The 24,014-nt window shown below is 41.1% G+C and overlaps 2 protein-coding genes across 2 annotated transcripts in view; one reads left to right on the forward strand and one right to left on the reverse strand.

Moving 5' to 3' along the window:
- The window catches only part of pde9aa (phosphodiesterase 9aa), a 34,660-nt gene extending 19,317 nt beyond the window's left edge, over positions 1-15,343 (forward strand). The window contains exons 5-17 of the mRNA XM_063005718.1: positions 782-866; positions 1,769-1,829; positions 3,222-3,296; positions 5,267-5,353; positions 6,840-6,944; positions 11,477-11,559; positions 11,649-11,805; positions 12,816-12,929; positions 13,806-13,910; positions 14,171-14,299; positions 14,459-14,554; positions 14,643-14,694; positions 15,077-15,343. Of these exons, the coding sequence (XP_062861788.1) occupies positions 782-866; positions 1,769-1,829; positions 3,222-3,296; positions 5,267-5,353; positions 6,840-6,944; positions 11,477-11,559; positions 11,649-11,805; positions 12,816-12,929; positions 13,806-13,910; positions 14,171-14,299; positions 14,459-14,554; positions 14,643-14,693 (1,148 nt within the window). The 3' untranslated portion in view covers position 14,694; positions 15,077-15,343. The remainder of the gene's footprint in view (positions 1-781; positions 867-1,768; positions 1,830-3,221; positions 3,297-5,266; positions 5,354-6,839; positions 6,945-11,476; positions 11,560-11,648; positions 11,806-12,815; positions 12,930-13,805; positions 13,911-14,170; positions 14,300-14,458; positions 14,555-14,642; positions 14,695-15,076) is intronic.
- Positions 15,344-16,375: 1,032 nt separating this feature from the next.
- On the reverse strand, positions 16,376-23,464 carry wdr4 (WD repeat domain 4). Its single transcript, XM_063005792.1, has 11 exons — positions 23,382-23,464; positions 22,608-22,676; positions 21,598-21,744; positions 21,354-21,510; positions 20,176-20,288; positions 19,772-19,832; positions 18,825-18,929; positions 17,947-18,017; positions 17,684-17,861; positions 17,390-17,459; positions 16,376-16,667 (listed from the first exon to the last, which is right to left on the reverse strand). The coding sequence occupies exons 1-11, from the start codon at positions 23,462-23,464 to the stop codon at positions 16,444-16,446; spliced, it is 1,278 nt and encodes a 425-aa protein (XP_062861862.1). The 3' UTR covers positions 16,376-16,443.
- Between the last annotated feature and the right edge of the window lie 550 nt (positions 23,465-24,014).

Here is a 24,014-nt window from a genome sequence, read left to right on the forward strand (position 1 = left end):
TAAATTTGCTGTCCTCTTTATTAGGAACACGTCCTGTTAGCAAATCAAATCAAAGTTTATTTGTTACAGACAAAGTCATACCCAGTACTACTAAAAAAAATTACTCCAAATAGAAATGTTTTAATACAAAAAAAAGGCCAATTAGAAAAATTGAAATAGGGTTTTAATTATTAGTAGAAAAATAAAAAATAGAAGCAATTTAGTAGAGAATAGAGATACAATGTGCAAAATGACAAAGAGTTGTGAACATATTGCTGTAAGAGTTTCTCATTTTTGCTTCATTCTGTATATACGGGGGTTCTTCAAAAAGTTTCCACACTTTTTAAAACTCTATTTATTAAGAATTTCAAAAACAAATTGTATCACTTTTTTACATCGTCGCCTTCCGGTGCATTTTTCCAGCGTTGTACCGACTTTTTAATGCCGTCAGCAAAAATGTTTCGGTTGAGCTCGTAGCAACTGATGTAGCGCCGCTTTCACATCATCATCACATGAAAATCTTCTTCCCCTTAAAGCTTCCTCGAGCGTCCAAAAAGGTGGAAATCAGATGGAGCTAAATCCGGACTGTAAGCGTCTCTCAGTCTCACAGACACGAGCGATTCCTCCTCCTCCACCCTCACCGCTTATAACCACAATATAAAAGTGCTGAAACTTTTTAAAGATCCCTCGTATAGTTTTTATTCTCGTACACTCTCGTGCCCATATTTTAGCACATCTTTGCTCTGTCTTTCTTCCACCCCTCTGTTCCTCCTTTAACATTCCCACTCTTTTTTACTCTTAGTGGAGGGGATGAAGGTGGTGGAGATCGAGAAATGTCGTAGTGACATTAAGAAGCTGAGGGAGGAGATGGCTTGTCGGAACAACAGGTCTGTCCCCAATAAATCAGCCTGTACGCAAAGTCAGATGCACCAAGTTATGGTCAGATAATAAACACAAACAAATAAACAAACCTATATACATACAAGCATGTATACTACTATATGGTTAAAAGTATGTGGACACCCTTCGTAATGATTTGCAGTGTGATAATGATATGCCTCTTTCTATATATGCTGTACCTCTTCAGGATCTTATAACATACAGATCAGGCATAACATTATGAGCACTGACAGGTGGCGTGAATAACACTGATTATCTCTTCATCACGGCACCTGTTAGTGGGGGTGATATATTACACAGCAAGTGAAGATTTTATCCTCAGAGTTGATGTTGATGAAGCAGGAAAAATGGACGAGCGTGAGGATTTAAGGTCCAAATTGTGATGGCTAGGCGACTGGGTCAGAGCATCTCCAAAACTGCAGCTCTTGTGGGGTGTGTCCCGGTCTGCAGTGGTCAGTATCTATCAAAAGTGCTTCAAGGAAGGAACAGTGGTAAACCGGTGACAGGATCATGGGCGGCCAAGGCTCATTGATGCACGTGGGGAGCGAAATAAGCAGACGAGCTACTGTAGCTCAGATTGCTGAAGAAGTTCATGCTGGTTCTGATAGAAAGGTGTCAGAATACACAGAGCATCACAGTTGCAGGGCTGTTTTGGCAGCAAAAGAGAGACCAACACAATATTAGGAATGTGGTCATAATGTTATGCCTGAACGGTGTAAGTGCATGCTCATCACTTTCCCCACATGTACTTCCTCATTAATAAGGAACAGATCAGATCCGGATGAGTCCCACACCAGCTCGGTGTGCTCCTCCTTTCATTAGCCAGCATTATTAAAGCTCGTAAGGTTCCTTTTCTTGACAGTAATTATCTGCTATCTCATCTTTGCAGTGGTTTTCTGGATGACAACAAAAAGCAGACGCCTCGTCGAGATGTGCCCTCGTACCCCAAGGTAAAACATGGTATTTCCAAGTTATGCTTCAAGTTTTTTGAACAGGTCCTGCTTTTGGAGTCACATACAAATGAAGTTAGATGTTAAAATGCACTTTTAAGGCCTTACATTTACACTTTTTGGCATTTAGCAGACGCCTTTATCCAAAGCGACTTACATTACAGTGACAGTATACAGTCTGAGCAATTAAGGGCCCAACTGCTGCAACCTGACAGTGGGGGGGGCTTGAACCAGCGACCTTCTGATCACTAGTCCAGTACCTTAACCACTAGGCTACGCCTTGCCTCAAGATTTTAAGATGATTCCAAAATCTGGTGGCATGGTGGCTTGGTGGGTAGCACTGTCGTCTCACAGCAAAGGGGTCCTGGGTTCGAATCCCAGATGGAGCAGTCCAGGTCCTTTCTGTGTGGAGGTACCAGGTCCAAGGGCTAGTAATTTGTCCAGCCCAGCTTAAGGACCTTGATAGCACATTTAGCAGATGCCTTTATCCAAAGTGACTTACAATAGTGTGACAGTATACTGTCTAGACAACTGAGGGTTGAGGGCCTTGCTCAAGGGCCCAACTGCTGAAACCTGGCAGTGGTGGGGCTTGAACCAGTGACCTTCAGATTACTAGTCCAGTATCTAAACCACTAGACTACAGCTCGCCTTAAGATTTTGAGATGATTCCAAAATCTGGTGGCACGGTGGCTTGGTGGGTAGCACTGTCTAGTCTCAGCAAAATAGGTCTTGGGTTCGAATCCCAGAAGGAGCAGTCCGTGTTCTTTCTGTGTGGAGGTACCATGGCTAGTAATTTGTCCAGCCCTTATTTATTATATTTACATTTTCAGCATTTATCCACAGCGACTTACAGTAGTGTGACGGTATACAGGCTGAGCAATTGAAGATTAGGGGCCTTGCTCAAGGGCCCAACAGCAGCAACCTAGCAGTGATTACTAGTCCAGTACTTTAACTGTTAAGCTACGACTGCCCAGTGTTCTTACTTTTTCTTTGTAAACAATTAAGGACCAAACAGTGGCAACTTGGTGGTGGTGGGGCTTGACCCAGCACCCTTCTGATTACTAGTTCAATCACAATCAGGTGTAGGACTGATGGTCATTATGATGAGCATTAAATCATCAGATTATACAGTATGTAGAACCTGCTCCATATAGGATGTCTGTAGCTTGTGTAGTGTGGTGACCCCAGCCAGGCGTTAGGAGCTGGGGGGTTAACTGGGCGCTCTGTCTGCCTGCAGTACATGCTCTCACAGCAGACCATAGACGCCCTCAGAAAACCCGTCTTCGACGTCTGGCTGTGGGAATCCAACGAGGTAAGACTCTAACGCTGTGCTGTCCTGTCTTTATTCCCTCTTCCCTCTGTGTGGCTTGTACGTGGCCGTGTGGATTGTAGTATCACCTGTCCAAGGAGACGATAGACGCTCTGAGACAGCCGGTCTTCGACGTGTGGCAGTGGGAATCCAACGAGGTGAGGCCAGAGAGGCCATTCAATGTAAAATATGTGCTTTGAGCCTGCAGTTGTGTTTCATATTCTTTGGATTAGGGAGTTAGCAGGTAGTAAGTCACAATAACTTGCAAGTGCTACCAGCACTTCTACACTATAGATATACACTGATCAGCCATAACATTAAAACCACCTCCTTGTTTCTACACTCACTGTCCATTTTATCAGCTCCACTTACCATATAGAAGCACTTTGTGGTTCTACAATTACTGATTGTAGTCCATCTGTTTCTCTACATGCTTTGTTACCCCCTTTCACTCTGTTCTTCAATTGTCAGGACCCCCACAGGACCACCACAGAGCAGGTATTATTTAGGTGGTGGATCATTCTCAGCACTGCAGTGACACTGACATGGTGGTGGTGTGTTAGTGTGTGTTGTGCTGGTATTAGTGGATCAGACACAGCAGTGCTGCTGGAGTTTTTAAATACCGTGTCCACTCACTGTCCACTCTATTAAACACTCCTACCTAGTTGGTCCACCTTGTAGATGGTTAGAGACGATCGCTCATCTATTGCTGCTGTTTGAGTCGGTCATCTTCTAGACCTTCATCAGTGGTCACAGGATGCTGCTCACGGGGAGCTGTTGGCTGGATATATTTGTTTGGTGGACTATTCTCAGTCCAGCAGCTACAGTGAAACTCCAGCAGCGCTGCTGTGTCTGATCCACTCATACCAGCGCAACACACACTAACACACCACCACCATGTCAGTGTCACTGCAGTGCTGAGAATCATCCACCACCTAAATAATACCTGCTCTGTGGTGGTCCTGTGGGGGTCCTGACCATTGAAGAACAGGGTGAAAACAGGCTAAAAAGTATGTAGAGAAACAGATGGACTACAGTCAGTAATTGTAGAACTACAAAGTGTTTCTATATGGTAAGTGGAGCTGATAAAATGGACAGTGAGTGTAGAAACAAGGAGGTGGTGATTATACACTGACTACACTGATTTTGTAGTGTATAGTCAATATTTAATAGCTGACTGACTAATCTGGCTAGGGCAGAACAAGATTTGCGTCTTGGAAAAGTAATTAAAACACATTTGCTGGCATCACTAAAATTTAACCCCATTTATAATAAAACTACTTTAACACCAAGAGAGTTTAATTCAGACTCACACAAACATCTTAAACTTACATTAACAAGCCAAGATTTAAAAGTGAAAGTTTCACATAGACTTATTAAATAATAAAGTTCTCTTATAGGTGTTTTTGCATCCTTTCTAATGGGTGGAAACACAGTTTTAATCTCCAGCAAAGTGTTATTCACTTTTACATGCTTTAATGTGATTTCCAGTCTGCGCTTATCTAACTGCACGTTATCTGATCATTTTTACTCTTGCTGTGTGCAGACATCACTTACAGCTCATTACCTAGCTGCATTACGTACTGCATTTTGTGCAATTTAGACATAATATTTTATTGCTCTGAGACAATACCAGGCCTCATTTTGGACACGCTACACAAGGGTGGCTTAGTAAACACAAGGTGCAGGTGTTTGGCTGACTTGCCTGCAGTCCAGATCTGTTTCCTGTTGGAAATGTATTGTGCATCAATTGTGACTGTTTGGCAGCTCAGGTTTTATATCAACAAGAATGGACCAGGGTCCACTTGTGTAAAAAAAAGTGTAAATAAGAGGAAAGGTGATGTAACACAGTGGTAAAATTCCTATGTCCCAACTTTTTTGAGAGAATTTGTTTATATTTACAAAATACATTTAAATTTAGCAGTGGAAACATTGGACACCTTTTCTTTGGACTTTTGTCAGTTAAATAAAAGTTAGAATGAATCAACACTTGACAGGTTCTTGTTTTTATTGTATTTTATTGTATTTTTAGTTGTCCAGACTTTTTCTGAAACATGGTTTTATGTATAATTGTGTTGATTTTGCTACAGATGAGATGAACTGCTGATCTGACTCTGTTGTTTTTCAGATGCTTAGTTGTCTGGAGCACATGTACCATGACTTGGGTCTGGTTAAAGACTTCAACATTAATCCCATCACCCTGAAGAGATGGCTGGTAAGGCGTGGACTGATAATTCTCTCTCTTTAACACACACACACACACACACATTCAAACATCACAAAATCTGCAACTGGATTCCAGTCAATATTTAGTTCATTTGCATTTAATTGTACTTAGTTCCATCTATTCCATCCATGTTCCTTCACTTTTCCATCCTGGTGAACGTTATGGTATGTTTCGTGCCTCCTGAAAACACTGGGTGCACAGAGGAAAACTCCATGGACAGGGAGCTGCACGCTGTGTTTTGTATGTAGGAGACACAGGTTGGGAGAACATGGAGTTGAGAATCAAACTCAGGTCCTTGGGGCACATGTTGCGATGTGGCACCCATTCTAGAGCAGCAGCACTATCCTGCTGCCAAGCTGCATGGCAAACTACTTATTCCAAAAGGTTTCATTCTCTGTTCCTTGTACACAATGGCAAAGACGAGAGAGCTGCTGAACAGAGCGGAAACGTTATTATCACCAATCACAAGCAGTCTGTCTTAAACAGTTTAAAAGTTACTTAGTGGTTTGCTACTCATGGAACAGTCAAGGAGCTTTCATGACCTGGTGTTTGTTTGTTTATTAGGATTTTGTCGTCATGTTTTACACTTTGGTTACATTCACGACAGAAACGGTAGTTACTCATTACACAAGATTCATCAGTTCACAAGTTTAATATCAAACACAGTCATGGACAATTTAGTGTCTCCAGTTCACCTCACTTGCACATTTTTGGACTGTGGGAGGAAACTGGAGCACCCGGAGTACACAGGGAGAACATGTAAACTCCACACAGAAAGGACCCGGACCACCCCACCTGGGGATCGAACCCGGGACTTTCTTGCTGTGAGGCGCCAGTGCTACCCACCGTGCCACTCCCATGACCTGGTGAAAAGAGGAAAATCGATGAGAGAATGGATGGAAAGATGGAAACCACATACAACATCAAAATGTCACGTGTTGGTGGGACCATGGCAATGTGTATAAATAACCAAGCAACTATGTTATTGAACTAAAATAAATAAACAGGTCCTTTTTAAGAAGACGACTACTTTAATAACTTTAACAAGGTGAAATCTGTTCAAAAACATGCAAATAATAGCGCACACAGAATACTAAAGCCAAATCCTGGACATTTTTGGTGATTTAGAAATCCCTGGTCCATGTCCGGGAAAAAGAGGACGTATGGTCACCCTAGCAAATGTGAAAATTATACATTTATTGTGCAAATGGGTTCATTAAATATTTTAACTTCTTACAAACTACTGAAGAAAATTTAACCTGTTAAATGTAGTTAAACTTTTAGAAAATACTGATGATTTAACTGTTCGACACTGTTTACATACTACAGGTTTAAACTAAAATCTTAGTTAATAATATAATTTATTTTGTTATTGTATGTTCCTGTTTTAAACCTGTCTGAATGTAAACACTGTCCAGTATTATTTTTGTGACCGTTTCCCTTCTCATCCTGGTTTAATCTGTTTTGCTCGTAGCTCTGCATTCATGACAACTACAGAAACAATCCGTTCCACAACTTCCGTCACTGCTTCTGTGTCACACAGATGATGTACAGCATGATCTACCTCTGCAACCTTCAGGTAACTACGTGCTGTATTGTATTGTTTTATTTTGATAACATTTTAATCCAGATTATTTTACACTTAAGGCAATATAATACTAAAACATGAGCGGTCAGGGGTTAAGGGTCTGGGGTGCGTTTCCCAAAACACCAAGTACTTCGTCCCCTCGTACTTAAGAACTCTCCTACATTTAACGTAGTACTTAAAGTAGTTTGTTAGTTCTTAAAGTTGTTCGTAAATCACTAAAATCAGTCGTTAGATGATCAGTGGTGGATTGTAAGGTTTGACTATAATCTTAAATCTAAACCAATGAGCCACCACTACAGTCACTGGACTCAAGAACAGGTCCAAAATAATCCTTTATATAAAACTTTATATTAAAAACACAGACTGACTATAGATATGCATTATACAGTATGTATACATTATATATGCCAGTTGTACTGTGTATGACTATGTATGTGACAAATAAACCTTGATTTTGATTTGATGTGGCTGAGTGGGTAGCACTGTTGCCTCACAGCAAGAAGGTCCTGGGTTGGATCCCCTAGGTGGAGTGGTCAGGGTCCTTTCTGTGTGGAATTTGCATGTTCTCCCTGTGTCTGTGTGGGTTTTCTCCGGGAGCTCCGGTTTCCTCCCACGGTTCAAAGACATGCAAATGAGGTGAATTGGAGATACAAAATTGTCCATGACCGTGTATCAGCCACACCTGTTGCTTAAATTCATTAATTTATAATAATAATATAATAATATAATAATAATCAGCCGTCCAGCCATGACCTTACTGTCTCTGATCATTTGACAATCATCATGGACATTGAGGTCACTAGGCCCATCACTAGAGCTAAACGTAAAATATCCTTCAGGAATCTTCAATATATCTCTCCCTCTGCTTTCTCAGATTCTCTTGTTAAAAAGATGTCTGTCTGTCCTGTACTGTCTAGTAATTCATCTGACCTTGTCGATTACTATAATGACATACTCGCCTCATGTCTTGATGAGCTGGCTCCTTTGAGAACCAAATTTGTTTCATTTAGTCATTCTGCACCATGGTACACAATTGAGCTTCACCAAATGAAATCCCGTAAACGCCAGCTTGAAAGACTTTATAAGAAAACCGGTCTAACAGTACATTATCAGATTTATTCTGATTATCTTCAACATTACAAAGACGCTCTTACGGCAGCCCGATCCACTTACTATTCCGAACTCATACATGCTGGATCAACAAATCCTAAGACTCTCTTTTCCACAATAAATAAACTTCTCAAACCAGTTGACAATACTACCAATTCCTTTACAGTTGACAAGTGTAACTCTTACCTCTCATTTTTTCAAACAAAAGTTGAGAATATCCACAATTTTCTGACAGTTTCCCCTGTCATCTCTGTTTCTCCGCCTATCTCATCTCAATTTATTACCCAGCCTCTGTCTCAGTTCTCACCTGTGTCTCATTTGGACCTATCTGAGATCTTAACAGGGATGCGAAGCTCCACTTGTGTTTTGGATCCTGCTCCATCAAAACTTGTTAAGGGTTGTTTTCCAGTTATCTCATCACTTATCACAGAGATAATCAATTCCTCTCTTAGTTCTGGCTCAGTCCCTCAATCACTCAAATTGGCTGCTGTTACTCCCATACTTAAAAAACCTGGACTTGACTCTAACATTATGAGTAACTTTCGGCCCATTTCCAATCTTCCATTTCTGTCGAAAATACTGGAACGTGTTGTTGCCTCACAGCTCAAAGATCACCTAAATTCCAATAATCTATTTGAATCATTTCAGTCTGGTTTCCGCCCCCAGCACAGCACTGAGTCAGCCCTCCTCAAAGTCACAAATGACCTTCTTCTTTCCTCAGACTCTGGACAAATTAATATTCTCGTCCTCCTTGATCTTACTGCAGCTTTTGACACCATTAATCACTCCATTCTTCTGTCCCGCCTTGAATCCTCTGTCAACATCACTGGTACTGCCCTTTTGTGGTTAAGGTCATATCTCGTAAACAGACAACAGTTTGTTAATATCAACAATTGTAGTTCTGCCATTGCTCCACTGTCCCAAGGCGTTCCCCAAGGCTCAGTGTTAGGTCCCCTTTTGTTTATTCTTTATATGCTCCCCCTTGGTGACATCATACGTCGGCATGGTTTACATTTCCACTGCTATGCTGATGATATTCAGCTTTACATCTCCTCCAAATCCATTAATACTGAACTTCACTCCACTCTGACAAATTGCATCACTGAAATGAAATTGTGGATGAAAGCTAATTTCCTCAAATTAAACTGTGAAAAATCAGATATGATCATCGTAGGTCCTACAACCCTGGCAAAAACCACAAAAAATTTTCAAATTACCATTGATAATGACACTTTGTCTCCGTCTTCTAACATCCGAAATCTTGGTGTAATTTTTGATAGCAACCTCTCTTTTGACCTCCATGTAAATCACATCACCAAAACTGCTTTCTTTCATCTAAAAAACATAGCACGTCTACGTCCATCACTCTCCTTTTCTGCCGCCGAAACCTTGATTCATGCTTTTATTACATCCAGAATTGATTATTGCAATAGCATCCTTTATGGTACATCTAACAAAATCCTAAAAAAACTTCAGTATATCCAGAATTCAGCTGCTCGCCTCCTTACTCATACTCGCTCCCGTGATCATATTACACCTGTTCTACAAAAACTTCATTGGCTTCCCGTTGCTCAACGCATTCAATTCAAAATTCTTCTATTCACTCACAAAGCTCTCCATAATCAGGCCCCATCCTACCTCACCGACCTGCTCCATCAGCACATTCCCTCCCGTAGCCTTCGCTCTTCTGAGGCTAACCTACTGTCCATACCCTCTAGGACCAAGCACCGGACCTGGGGTGACAGGGCCTTTTCCATAGCTGCTCCATCTTTATGGAATGCTCTCCCCAAACACCTACGAGATTGTCCTGACCTGTCCAAATTCAAGTCACTTCTCAAAACTCATCTATTCAATATGGCATTTAACTTGTAACAACACGAAATAAATGCTTTTATTTTTGCTATTCTTTTTAATAGTTTTTATACTTAGATCACGACAGAAATGTGAAGTCCTAGATCCTAAAACTTGTAAAGTTTTCAGTTTCCTGATTGCATGTAAATCTGTCCTGTTTCTGTCTAATTTTAAGAAATTGTTCTATATTTGTTGTTCTCTCTCATAATTTAGCTAATTTTTAATGAACTGTCTTATGCTGCTCTCTTTGTTTTTATCTTAATTATTCTTGATGTTGATGTACTATTTTGATTTTGTACTATGATTTGTATGGTGTATGTACGTATTTGTTTTGATTATTTGTCTTATGTAAAGCGTCTTTGAGTATCTTGAAAAGCGCTATATAAATAAAATGTATTATTATTATTATTATAATTTACTATCTGTTTTACCAGCTGTTTTACTTGCTTCAACCTGGTCAGGGTCTCTGTGGGTCTAATCACCCTGTACAGATCACCAGTCCATCATAGCACACACATACACACTTACTTATGCACTCACGGCAATTCCTAGTAGCTCTAATCGGCTTTGTGGAAGGAAAGTTATAAGCCTAGTGGTTACGGTACTGGACTTGTAATCAGAAGGTCGCTGGTTCAAAACCCCACCACTGCCAGGTTGCTGCTGCTAGGCTCTTGAGCAAGGCTCTTAACCCTCAGTTGCTCAGGCTGTATACAGTAACTACTGTAAATGCAGAAAATGTAAATGTAAATGAAACCAGAGGAAACCCACATGGACACAAGGAGAACATGCAAACTCCACGCAGAAAGCAAACTCCAACCCTGTCTGTCTGGCCAGGGAATGGAACCCAGGCCTTTTTTGCTGTGAAGCGACAGTGCTACCCACTGCACCACACTGCCACCAATAAAATAATGCATCAGCTTTATTTTAAGACCCCAATTACCATCAGTGACACAATTAGCAATCGCATAGAAAGACATAAATAAGCATGTTAAGAAGGTGCGGAGGGTGGGTTGGACAGATAAGAAGGTGAAAGGCAGAATCTCGTCGTCTGGAGAAGCTCTTCAGCCCCTCGTTCTCCTCTTTACACATCCGTTGCCATGGGCATCCGTTCGGAGGGTTTCTTCCTAATTATCCCAGTCTGTAATGAGTGCAGAGATTGCTGACACTCAATAACCCTCAAACACACACACACACTCACACACACACACACACACACACACTTCTTCTGTGGAAAAAACCAAGCGTTATGTCATAAGGATTCATGTATAATTAACAGCAATCAGTCCCGCCAGGATCTTACAGACGTATTTTGTAATTCTAGCAGAATAAAATGATTTAATCAGTTTAATCAGAGGAATATTTGAGACCCGGTTTATTTCTTCTTAAGTGAAATCAGCGATAAAAGCCAAAAACTTATATAGAAATATAGTGGTTGTATAATGTGTACGTGTATAAATTATACACTGATGATCTGAAAATACTCATTCTATAATCAAGCAGACGCAGAAATAAGGAGGAAAAACAGGAACACTTCTGATTCAGTGTGTTTGTTTTTCCTTCAGGAAAATTTCACACAGGTTGATATTCTGATCCTCATGACGGCGGCTGTGTGTCACGACCTCGATCATCCCGGATACAATAACACGTAATATCATTTCACCAGATTACAGACACAAAGATCATTGCTTTTATTCTGTATTAAAATGTACAATCGTGTTGTGTCCCTGTGTTCAGCTATCAGATAAATGCCCGGACGGAGCTGGCCGTGAGGTATAACGATATTTCTCCTCTGGAGAACCACCACTGTGCCGTAGCCTTCCAGATCTTCTCGCAGCCTGACTGTAATATCTTCGCCAACTTCGACTCTGAGGCCTTCAAACAGATACGGCAGGTGTGTTTAAGTGTGTACGTCAGGTGTGTGTGTGGCTCTTTGAGTCATTTATAGCTGCAATGAAATTAAATGATCGCAAATACTGTAGCTACCTGTTCGTAAGTTTGTTTGTTTATTAGGATTTTAACGTCATGTTTTACACTTTGGTTACATTCATGACAGAAACGGTAGTTACTTATTACACAAGGTTCATCAGTTCACAAGTTTAATGAACACAGTCATGGACAATTTAGTGTCTCCAGTTCACCTCACTTGCATGTCTTTGGACTGTGGGAGGAAACCGGAGCACCCGGAGGAAACCCACACAGACACGGGCGTAGCTACCTGTAAAGTTTCATGTGATGCTATTAAACTAAAGTTTACATATACAAAATCTGATGACCTCTTAAAGTCTTATTTTGCAAATACCAACTTTATATCTGATCTAAAGCAATCTGACATGATAAAATATCTCAGTCTAAGTGATTTTTTTGCATTTTTCCTCTAAATCTTGTCATTTCCAATTACCCAATTGCATTACACTTCCTCTCTACTGATGTTGACCTCCGACACGTGTGCAGTAGCCGACTGCGAGTTCATATGGGGCTTAGTCTCATGCATGGAGAGTCACGCACTGATCCCCGTTATCCCCCATCTCTAGTGGCATCAATCAGCCAGCAGAGGTCATAATTGCATCAGTTATGAGGAATCCCCCCCAGCATCCAACCCAGCGGACGAGCCAATCATTGTCCGTGTAGGCGCCCACCCTGCTGGTAGCAGAGCTAGATTTGAACTCACGAGTTTTGCTACATGAACATCCACTGTTTCTACATTTAAAGAACTGAGACTCTTGATATTCCTAATTTTGTACACACCATAAACGTTTTTTAATCTACTGTTTTAAAATCTGAGTATTTTGTTCCATTGTTTGTTGTTAGCAGTGCTTCATTGTTTTACTAAATCAAATTCATTCTCGTTATTATAAGTACGTTATATAATAAGTTTTAACACATTCTTTATTACATTTACAGGGAACTATCACTCTGATACTAGCTACAGACATGGCTCGACATGGGGAGATCCTCGATTCCTTTAAACAGAAGGTGGAGAACTTCGATTACACCAATGAGGAGCACGTCACTTGTGTAAGTACTGAATGTGACGACATATACATACACATATAAAGAGAGAGAGAGACAGATAGATAAATAGACAGGCAGATAGATAGACAGACATAAAGATAGATTGACAGTCAGACAGATAGACATACAGACATAGATAGATAGATAGATAGATAGATAGATAGATAGATAGATAGATAGATAGATAGATAGATAGACAGAGAGAGACAGACAGACAGACAGACAGACAGACAGGCAGACAGACAGACAGACAGATAGACAAGCAGACATGGATAGATAGACATACAGACATAGATAAATTGACAGATAGACAGACAGACAGCTAGATAGACAGACAGACAGACAGATAGGTAGACAGTCAGGCAGACAGACAGACAGACAGACAGACAGATAGATAGATAGATAGACAGACAGACAAGCAGACATAGATAGATAGACATACAGACATAGATAAATTGACAGATAGACAGACAGACAGCTAGATAGACAGACAGATAGATAGACAGACAGACAGACAGACATAGATAGGTAGACAGTCAGACAGACAGACAGACAGACAGGCAGACAGACAGACAGACAGACAGACAGACAGACAGACAGACAGATAGATAGATAGATAGATAGATAGATAGACAAGCAGACGGATAGATAGACATACAGACATAGATAAATTGACAGATAGACAGACAGCTAGATAGACAGACAGATAGACAGACAGACATAGATAGGTAGACAGACAGACAGACAGACAGATAGATACTATATTTTATATAGTACAAAAGGCCTAATACAGAGTAGATGCAGAGTAAATTGCTATAAAGCACTCCTTTTTGGTTGGCTGATTTGTGATTGTTTTGTTTTGTGAACGTTCTCTGTTAGTTAAAAATGGTGTTGATCAAGTGCTGTGACATCTCGAACGAGGTCCGGCCCATGGAGGTGGCCGAGCCCTGGGTGGACTGTCTGCTGGAGGAGTACTTCATGCAGGTCAGATAAGAACTTATATTCAATAAACCTTAACATTTACCACCTGGAACGTAAACAGATGAAATCTACCATTCATTAATAAATTTTCAGCGAATTATGCAAGAACAGGGCAACAATCCATAACAAAGCGTCACACATATAAAGGAGAACATGCAAAGTATATCACAGACAGTGACCACATGTATGTGCCATGTATTAAGACGTTATACTTGGCAAAAATAGACACCAGTGTTCTTTTTTCTTTAATAATCCGAATGCAGAGCGACAGGGAGAAGGCAGAGGGATTACCCATCGCTCCATTCATGGACAGAGAAAAGGTCACTAAGCCCACGGCTCAGATCGGCTTCATCAAGTTCGTCCTCATCCCCATGTTTGAGACGGTGATGAAGGTAAGCGTATGATGATATAAGCTAGTATAATGGAGCTTACCTGTTATTCACACACACTCTCCACTATAATGTATATTCACCAATAGAAATTATATATATAAATTATGATTCCTTTTGGCTGAACAAACACATTTGCTCAACAAATCATGTGTGTTACAGCTGTTCCCTCAGATTGAAGAGGTCATGGTTCAGCCACTTAGAGAATCACGGGACCGATATGAAGAACTCAAACAGATCGACGATGCCATGAATGAGGTCAGACACCAGGAGTGACGCATTGACTCGACAAATCGTTATTTTTTCCAATGAGTGTGTTTTGCCCACCTTGTTTTCTCTGCTGCAGGTCCAGAAAAAGAAAAGTGAGAATCTCACCATGGGAGGAAAGAAGAAATAAGGTAAGCATTTAAAATAATAATAATAATAATAATAATAAGCGGGTCAGCGGATGCTGAGGAACATCATGCACAGAGGTCGCCAACTTTCTGCAGTCAATCGCTACAGACCTCCTAACTTCATTTGGCCTTCAGATTAGCTCAAGAACAGTGTGTAGAGCTTCATGGAATGGGTTTCCATGGTCGAGCAGCTGTATCCAAGCCTCACATCACCAAGCGCAATGCAAAGCTAATGATCAGAGGCCACGGAAGAAGCTTGACTACCAAATAATTCAGTACTTTTATGTAGTTGTTCTGTAGTTGCCCTATTTATAATATTACTTTACTGCAAATATCACAATATTAACCTTAAACTGATGATATATTTACATATGCTTAATTTCAGTGTGACGATTCTTCTCCTGGAGGTTCAGTAGTAGTTTGAAGAGTGGATGAATGTAGAAGGAAGTGCTGGTGAACTTTCCAGACAATCCAAAGCCTCTTTCAGGGAACGTGAACTGTGTTCAACACACTCGGTGTTTTATTTGATATTATTCTATATCTGCCTTGTTTTTATTTGGGTTTTATATGATATATATTATTGAGGTTTGTACAGATTTGTAGTCACGCTTTGTTCTTTAATACAAAAATAAACTTTTAAATATAAAATGAAGACATGAAGACATGAAGACATGTGGCTTGGCGTTAAAATTTTCAAAACATTTAACCAATACAAACCACCTCCTTGTTTCTACATTCACTGTCCATTTTATCAGCTCCACTTACCATATAGAAGCACTTTGTAGTTCTACAATTACTGACTGTAGTCCATCTGTTTCTCTACATACTTTTTAACCTGCTTTCACCCTGTTCTTCAATGGTCAGGACCCCCACAGAGCAGGTATTATTGAGGTGGTGGATGATTCTCAGCACTGCAGTGGATCAGACACAGCAGCGCTGCTGGAGTTTTTAAACACCTCACTGTCCACTCTATTAGACACTCCTACCATCTTCTAGACCTTCATCAGTGGTCATAGGACGCTGCCCACGGGGCGCTGTTGGCTGGATGTTTTTGGTTGGTGGACTATTCTCAGTCCAGCAGTGACAGTGAGGTGTTTAAAAACTCCAGCAGCGCTGCTGTGTCTGATCCACTCATACCAGCACAACACACACTAACACACCACCACCATGTCAGTGTCACTGCAGTGCTGAGAATGATCCACCACCTAAATAATACCTGCTCTGTGGGGGTCCTGTGGGGGTCCTGACCATTGAAGAACAGCATGAAAGGGGGGTAACAAAGCATGCAGAGAAACAGATGGACTACAGTCAGTAATTGTAGAAGTGGAGTGGAGCTGATAAAATGGACAGTGCGTGTAGAAACAAGGAGGTGGTTTTAATGTTATGGCTGATCGGTGTATATTTTAATGTACAAGCACACACACACACACACACAGTTTGACTATAAGGAAACGAAACATTTATTTTAAAATATAAGAAAGTAGTTTTGCCTTAGAGGTTCATTAAAGTAAAATAAAAGATGAAATGTTTGCATGTTTGTACAGGATGGAAAACTAAACCAAGCTCCACACACACACGCACGCACGCACGCACGCACGCACACACGCACGCACACACACGCACACACACACCCACCCCCACCCACACCCCCACCCCCACCCACACCCACACCCACACCCACACCCACACCCACACCCACACCGGTCGATCACTATAATATTTATCAGTCCGTTCGATGCAGAATCTCAGGTTCTAGCTCTCCGTGTCGCAGTTCTGGGGCTCAGCCTCCGCTTCAACACCGCTCTTGCTCTTCTTTGTTGCCCCGTTGGATTGTGGTCCCCCTCCTTCCGCCCTCTTTCTGACCCCCTTCTGGTTCTGTTGCTGGAGTCTCTCGTGTTTCTTCTGTAAATACGACGCCATGTTGTCGAAGTTCACCTTGTACAGGTGATGAAAACGGCTCTCCGTCGCCGCCGAGTCTGAAAGGAACACCAGGAGAGAAACTGATTAAAGGTGTAAAAATATTCGGCGTACATCAGCGTACGTACAATTCCCAATTCCAGATAAGGTGGATGGTACGATGGATTGCAGTGTTACAGCAGCAATTCACAAACATCACAACATGTAGTGCAAAGGAATTGCCGGGATTCTGAACTCCTCGGTTCGAAACTCGACGTTGCCACCGGTCGGCTGGGCGCCATCTAGCAGGCATAATTGGCATTGCCTGCATGGAGGGCTGACCAGAATACGTGTTAGGGTCTTCAAGCACTGTGTAAGGACCCTGATTAGCAGATAGAGAGGCGCCTGTGCAGGGTGCATGGGTGGAAAAGGGTTCCGCTGAGGGTTGCGTGTGGGTTGGAGGAGGCGTGAGCAGCAATATACCCAGCTCGACTGCAAAATAAGACAAATTGACTACGCTAAATTGGGCTACACTAAATAAGGCTCGTTGTTAATAAGCAAGGATCCGTAAAGGCAAAAGCAAATTATCCAACAGTTTAGGAAAGCTGGATAATATCACATGGGCTCAGAAATACTTCGACATACCACTGAATAAAAGGTTTTAGCTTAGTACATTTATTCTGTGCACGTGGAAATGGTATTGCAAACAGTGACTATCATTACATTTTTGATAAGTGTTTCATTTTAACCAAAAAGATTCATACTACTAAAGTTTCTAAATAAAATGGACCACATGACGTACCTTTCAAGAGTTCCCGGCGGGTGTGGAGCGTTTCTGATACCCTCTGCAGATCAGCACTCTCTGATTCTCTCTGCACCACACAAACAACCACAAGTTAAGAACGTTACAGCCAAACCATCAGCATGTAGTAAAAATAAAGCTCGAGAGAGTGTGTGCAGATATGAGGGTACTGATGCGCCGCTGCTTTCACATCATCATCACATGAAAAGACCCGACCTCCTACTGCACCCTCACCGCTTATAACCACAACATAAAAGTGAGGAAACTTTTTGAAGATCCCTCGTGGTCACATACCTGCCAGCGTCCATCCGAATGCGTGTACAGGAGCACGTTAGCGTCCTCGTTCTCCAGTAAGACCCAAAGTCCGCTCCGAGAGTCGAAGGTCACACCACAGGGTTTATGTGGCAGGACGAGCTTTTCAGTGGGGGTCAAGCGCTCGCCGTCCGTCGCAAACAGCTGAACGGCAGGAAAACTGATGAAATAAACAGTTAGCTTTAACATAAGCAGCAAATACTGTTCTGACTTTAGCTTATACAGTTTAGAAAACCGATCCAGACCTTTCACACTGCACGGCAACGTGACTTCCATCAGGAGAACCGATGATCCGACTTATAGCAAATCTCTGTGCCTAGTCAAATCACGGTGAAATCATAATAGAGGTTATGATGTTTACTCAAGGGGAAAACCATACTGAAACACTTCTGACAAACCCCCCAATTGTCCTAATAATCTAGTTATATTCAGCTGCTCCAGTATTCCCACTCTTCAAATGAGCCAATCATTAAATGTTGTTTATATTTAGATAAAGCAGCACTGTTTATACAATCATTTACAAGCAAACTGTTTGTCGTCTGTTGCTTTTCAGCAGCCGATTGGGGAATCGTATATGTCTAGATTGAGTAAACATGTCAAAATAGCTCTTCTACTAAGGTATCAAGAGGTTTAAACTTGAGGTTCCGACAATGCTGCTCCTGCTGGATGTGATGGAAACCTGGCTTGTTTGCACCAATGATGTCCAGAACTCACTACGGACATTATTACAGACTGGACTGAATAATGAAAAAGTCTAATTGCTTGTTTACTTTATTAGTAGGGAGGATGGGGGTCCCTGCTGAGTCTGGTTCCTCTCAAGGTTCTTCCTGTAATTTTAAGGGAGTTTTTCCTGCCCCGGTCGGCCTAGGTTTGCTCAACAGAGGTTTTTTGGTCTGTCGGTCCTTGACTACTGTAAAAAGCTCTATACAAATACATTTGACTTAACAATAAAAGTAGTAACTAACTCTGTTAAATATCGGAGGATGGGACCATGCTTACATATGAATAAATCGAAATGCCTATGGTTATCATTTCAATTGAAATAAGCCACTCCACTGAAGACAGTAATGCTCTAGTTCACTGCCATTAACATCACTTGTGTCTTTATAAATGTAAGGGTTACCTCTTCAGTTTCTGTATTCGAGTCTTCTGAGAACCCAAACTGCTGCAGGTCGAAACTCTGTAACCGTCGGCCGGTCTCGTACTGCCAAACTTTCATTGTTCCGTCCTGCCAAAAAATACCAAGTGTTACCACGAGCAGCTAGATCAGCACATCATTACACATAACATCAGTTTCAATCAAATTTAAATCCCCCCCCTCCCCCATCACACATTTTGTATTTGTATTTCTTCCTCAGCTGCTGCAGACCTTCATTCTTGATCAAGAAGAAGGCTGTGACTAACACACTCCTTCCAATACATGTGCGGTATCGGACCGCTTCTATTCCCCTGCACCAGGTGGGTTCACATGAAGATCCGTATCGCACACAGAAAGTCACACACCAATCTCTGTGCAGGTGCCATCGATAAGCCAGCAGAAGTCGTGAACCTGCTGGTAGTGCCCTGGTACCACAAATGTCTTGCAGAGTCCATTAACGTGTCAATGCTGTTTAGAAGGGTGGTTCTAATGTTTTGGCTCTTCAGTGTATTACGATCTTCAAAAAGTTTCTGCACTTTTATATTGTGGTTATAAGCGGTGAGGGTGGGAGGAGGAGGAATCGCTCGTGTCTGTGAGACTGAGAGACGCTTACAGTCCGGATTTAGCTCCATCTGATTTCTTCCTTTTTGGACGCTCAGAGAAGCTTTTAAGGGGAAGAAGATTTTCATGTGATGATGATGTGAAAGCAGCGGCGCATCAGTGGCTACGAGCTCAAGCAAACACATTTTTTGCTGATGGTATTAAAAAATTGGTACGGAAGGCGACGATGTAGAAAAGTGATGCTATTAGTTTTTGAAATTCTTAACAGAGTTTAAAAAGTGCAGAAACTTTTTGAAGAACACAATGACAATTGTGTGTCATTTGGTAGATGTTTAGTTATACTGAGCAGAAAAGTTTTAATATTTATTTACCCCTGAGCCCGACAAGAGCCACTCTGTATGACCAGCAGGAGTACACAGTGCACTTACAAACCTGCAACAGACAACAAAAACAGGGCTATAAAACAATGCTGCTTCATCTAAATATAAACAGAAATGAATTACAACCCATAAATACACATAAAAATAGATGTGGGTGCTTTATGTGCAATTGTGACTGAATGCAATGCAAGTAATCGAGGGTTAAGAACTCCAAGTTAAGAGTTCCAACTATGGCAACCTAGCAGCAGTGGGGCTGTACAAGGCACTCTTCCAATTCCCGGTCCAGTACCTTAACCTGTGAGCTTCCAGCTGCTTACTGTGTCTATTATACAGTTATATTATACATAAAATGACATTGTTCAATAATAGAAAGATGCGGTGTGTATCGTGCTTACTCTGTGTGACCAAGACAGAAGGCCTGGATGTTGTACGGGGACGTGCGATGGCTCACTCTGATCTTCTCGTCTCTGTCTGCCGTGATGATGTACTTATCATCTGGAGAAAGAGACTGAAGAAATAATGCATTACAGTAACCAAACTAAGTTGGGACAGTAAATAGAACACAAATATAAACAGAAAGCAGTGACTTGTGAACTCTCTTTTACAGGTATTTAACAACTGGTTTTACATGATTACCTTTATTTATTTCTGTTTGTATATACACCGATCAGCCATAACATTAAACTACACTCTGTCCATTTTATCAGCTCCACTTATCATATAGAAGCACTTTGTAGTTCTACAATTACTGACTGTAGTCCATCTGTTTCTCTGCATGCTTTGTTAGCCCCTTTCATGCTGCTCTTCAATGGTCAGGACCACCACAGGACCACCACAGAGCAGGTATTATTTAGGTGGTGGATCATTCTCAGCACTGCAGTGACACTGACATGGTGGTGGTGTGTTAGTGTGTGTTGTGCTGGTATGAGTGGATCAGACACCTCACCATCACTGCTGGACTGAGAATAGCCCACCGACCACAAATATCCAGTCAACAGCGCCCCGTGGGCAGCGTCCTGTGACCACTGATGAAGGTCTAGAAGATGACCGACTCAAACAGCAGCAATAGATGAGCGATCGTCTCTGACTTTACATCTACAAGGTGGACCAACCAGGTAGGAGTGTCTAACAGAGTGGACAGTGAGTGGACACGGTGTCTGATCCACTCATTCTAGCACAACACACACTAACACACCACCACCATGTCAGTGTCACTGCAGTGCTGAGAATCATCCACCACCTAAATAATACCTGCTCTGTGGTGGTCCTGTGGGGGTCCTGACCATTGAAGAACAACATAAAAGGGGGTAACAAAGCATGCAGAGAAACAGATTGACTACAGTCAGTAATTGTAGAACTACAAAGTGCTTCTATAGGGAAAGTAAAGCTGATTAAATGGACAGTGAATGTAGAAACAAGGAGGTGGTTTTAATGTTATGGCTGATCGGTGTATGTGCGTATTTTTACACTCCTAAAAGACCTTAAGCCTGACTGAACCTAAACTTTGCAGGTAACCAAATGTTCACATGTTTAATCGCGATCTATGTTTTAATCATCTGTAAACAAAACTTACGATGCCGAGTAGCATAGACAGATGTCCGAGCTTTAACTCGCCCTGTTTCTGTGGCTCCAGAACGGAGAACGAATACACGTCGCCGGACTTATCAGCCCCAAACAGCTCGTCCTCGGCCTGACTGAACACCAGGGAGGTGCATCTGCGCACCACCCACCTACAGAGTGAACACCAAAAACATCAGCATTCACGCTCACATTAAATCGTCATCGTCAGTATACAGATACGGAACAGCGGTCGATACCTTGTGCTGATGCACTCCAATGACGGCTGCGTGCGAAAGAGAACGAGACGTTTGTTGTCATCGGTTAATGCGGCGTAGTTTCCTGACGCAGACGAGGCAAAGGCGAGGATCTGGTCGCTCCCCTCCTGCTGAGACTCCCCACCATCACTGAAAATGGGAAAACATGAAGTATTATCATCAGATTCAGGTTAATTTTTAGACAGTGTGGGCTGTGTCTTGTGTATGCAACTATTATGGGATAAACATACAGTTATTCAAGACTACCTGCTAGTGATGCAAAATATAAAGGTGTAAGTATAAAGGTGATACCATTGAAACAGGGGGACAGTGGTAGCCTAGTAGGTAGAGCTTTAGGCTATCAACCAAAAGGTTGAGTTTGAATCCCGGCTCTGCCATGCTGTCACTGTTGGGCCCTTGAGCAAGGCCCTTAACCCTCTCTGCTCCAGGGGCGCCATACAACGACTGACCCTGCGCTGTGACCCCAGCTTCCAAAAAAAACAAGCTGCAATATGCAAAGAAAGAATTTCGTTGTACTGTATATGTATATATGACAAATAAAGGAGTTATTTTCTATCTATTCTATATAATATAATAGAATCTTTACTGTCACTATACACAGGTACAATTAAATTTTGTATGGCATCTCTCCAATAGAGGTAGTAGCAGCAGTAGAGAAAAATAGTAGCAGTAAAAATCATGAAAAAATGATTTACACTAAAAAAAACACACTTGAATAATGCTTGAAGCAATCATGGATAAAAAATTTATCTGATATAATAACAATTAGTCTGTGAAACCAATATTAAAACTTACTATCAGATCTGCACCACTGTGGGTGCAAGATCAAGGGTGTAATTAGGGCTAGAGCAAATGGTTGTCAAAGTCCAAGGGCTTTAAGTTAAGGGGAAAACACTGGAACAAAGTTTGTCCATTAAGAACGTAAACGTGGGGGTCAGCGACATATCAAGTCAAGGGGGCAAAATTTCTACACACAAGTCTGATCATTTTACCTTTTATTCTCACTTTCGGTTTCTTTTGGTTTCTGCTCGGCTTTGCTGCAGTCGAACACAAATGGTTCCCTGTTTAAAAGAACACAAAAACAAAATAAAGTTTAATAACTGACACAATTGAATGTAATGTACCTACTCTGTGTCTAATTGTATGTATTTTTCTATTAAAATGACAACAATAAATAATATATCAAATTACACTACAATAAAGCTCATGTAAACATATTTAATACAGCACAGCTAGTTGTGCAGTGCATTATAATGCAGTGATCAGGTCAGTAACCTTTCCACAAATAATAATAAAAGTCATTTAAATTCATTAGTTTGACTCAATTCACTTCAGTCAGATGGTATGAACCCAAAAACATGTGCATAAAATGCTATTAGATCATTTTTAAATCTTTAAAGTTAACACAAATACCTGAAATAGATTAAACAGTGTATATCTGCATGTCTTTTCATTAATTCCATGTATTTGCATTAACTTTAACAGTTTTAAAATGACCTTTGTAATGTTAATATCAGAACCATAATTCTCTAGTTGTCATATTCAATTCAAATAAATCTGAGTTCAGTAAATTAACCCAAAACAAATAGGCGAACAGTCTCTATACGAACTCTTTAATCACCATTTATTAACACTTTTGTTAATATGAATCTACTGTATTTTACTGTTTTCTTCAGTACCGGTTTTGCTCCAGACTCTATTTACTTTAAAATCTACAAACTAGGAACAACAGACAAAAACCGACAACAAAACGATTTACTGCAGACCTGCTGTGTTTAATATCCACCGCTATTAGATTGTGAGAGCTGGTGAACACCAACCAGTCTCCAGCACAGCACACCGCGGCCATGATCACCACCACACGAGTGGGAAAACTCGGTCGCTTATTTAATACGTCATTAAAACGTGCAGCCCGAATAGCGGTGCAATTTTGAATCCCACCGCATCTCGGTTAAGGACGCCTCAGTGATCGCTACAGTTTTTGTACACAAGTTTGCTTTCATAAACATGTTTCACCAGATGAAAATGTAATAATTTACAAGTAAAAGGTGCATTTATATAAACAGTAACTTTTACCTAATAACAACTTGAACATTTTGATGTAAACAAATACGTACCATGCTACAGCTTATTAAACAATTAATGGCATAAAATATTATTAGAACATTAAATATGATTATAAACTGATCAGGTGGTGTGGGTGTTGCACTTGCACAGATGTGGGGTCCTATTTGTCTGGCTTTATACCTTGCTTTCAGCAATATTAAAATTAATATTACAAGAGATGAAAATTTGAGATATATAAGCTAATATATTTTGTCTTATTTATTTCATTTTAACAATATTATGCTGGCCTGCAGCTTTTGGATACATTGGGACAGTGGTGGCGCAGAAGTTAA

The sequence above is a fragment of the Trichomycterus rosablanca genome, chromosome 12 (assembly GCF_030014385.1).
Source record: "Trichomycterus rosablanca isolate fTriRos1 chromosome 12, fTriRos1.hap1, whole genome shotgun sequence".
In the NCBI taxonomy this organism is placed as follows: Eukaryota; Metazoa; Chordata; class Actinopteri; order Siluriformes; family Trichomycteridae; genus Trichomycterus; species Trichomycterus rosablanca.

Bases quoted from the DNA above. Each gene is read 5' to 3' on its own strand.
- wdr4 (XM_063005792.1), bottom strand. From the start codon at position 23,464: ATGGCCGCGGTGTGCTGTGCTGGAGACTGGTTGGTGTTCACCAGCTCT. The intron at 18,930-19,771 runs GTAAATAAATAT...ATTTTTTGGCAG, and splicing joins GGCTCTTGTCGGGCTCAGGG to GACGGAACAATGAAAGTTTG. The intron at 17,862-17,946 runs GTCTGGATCGGT...TTATTTCATCAG, and splicing joins GTTGCCGTGCAGTGTGAAAG to TTTTCCTGCCGTTCAGCTGT.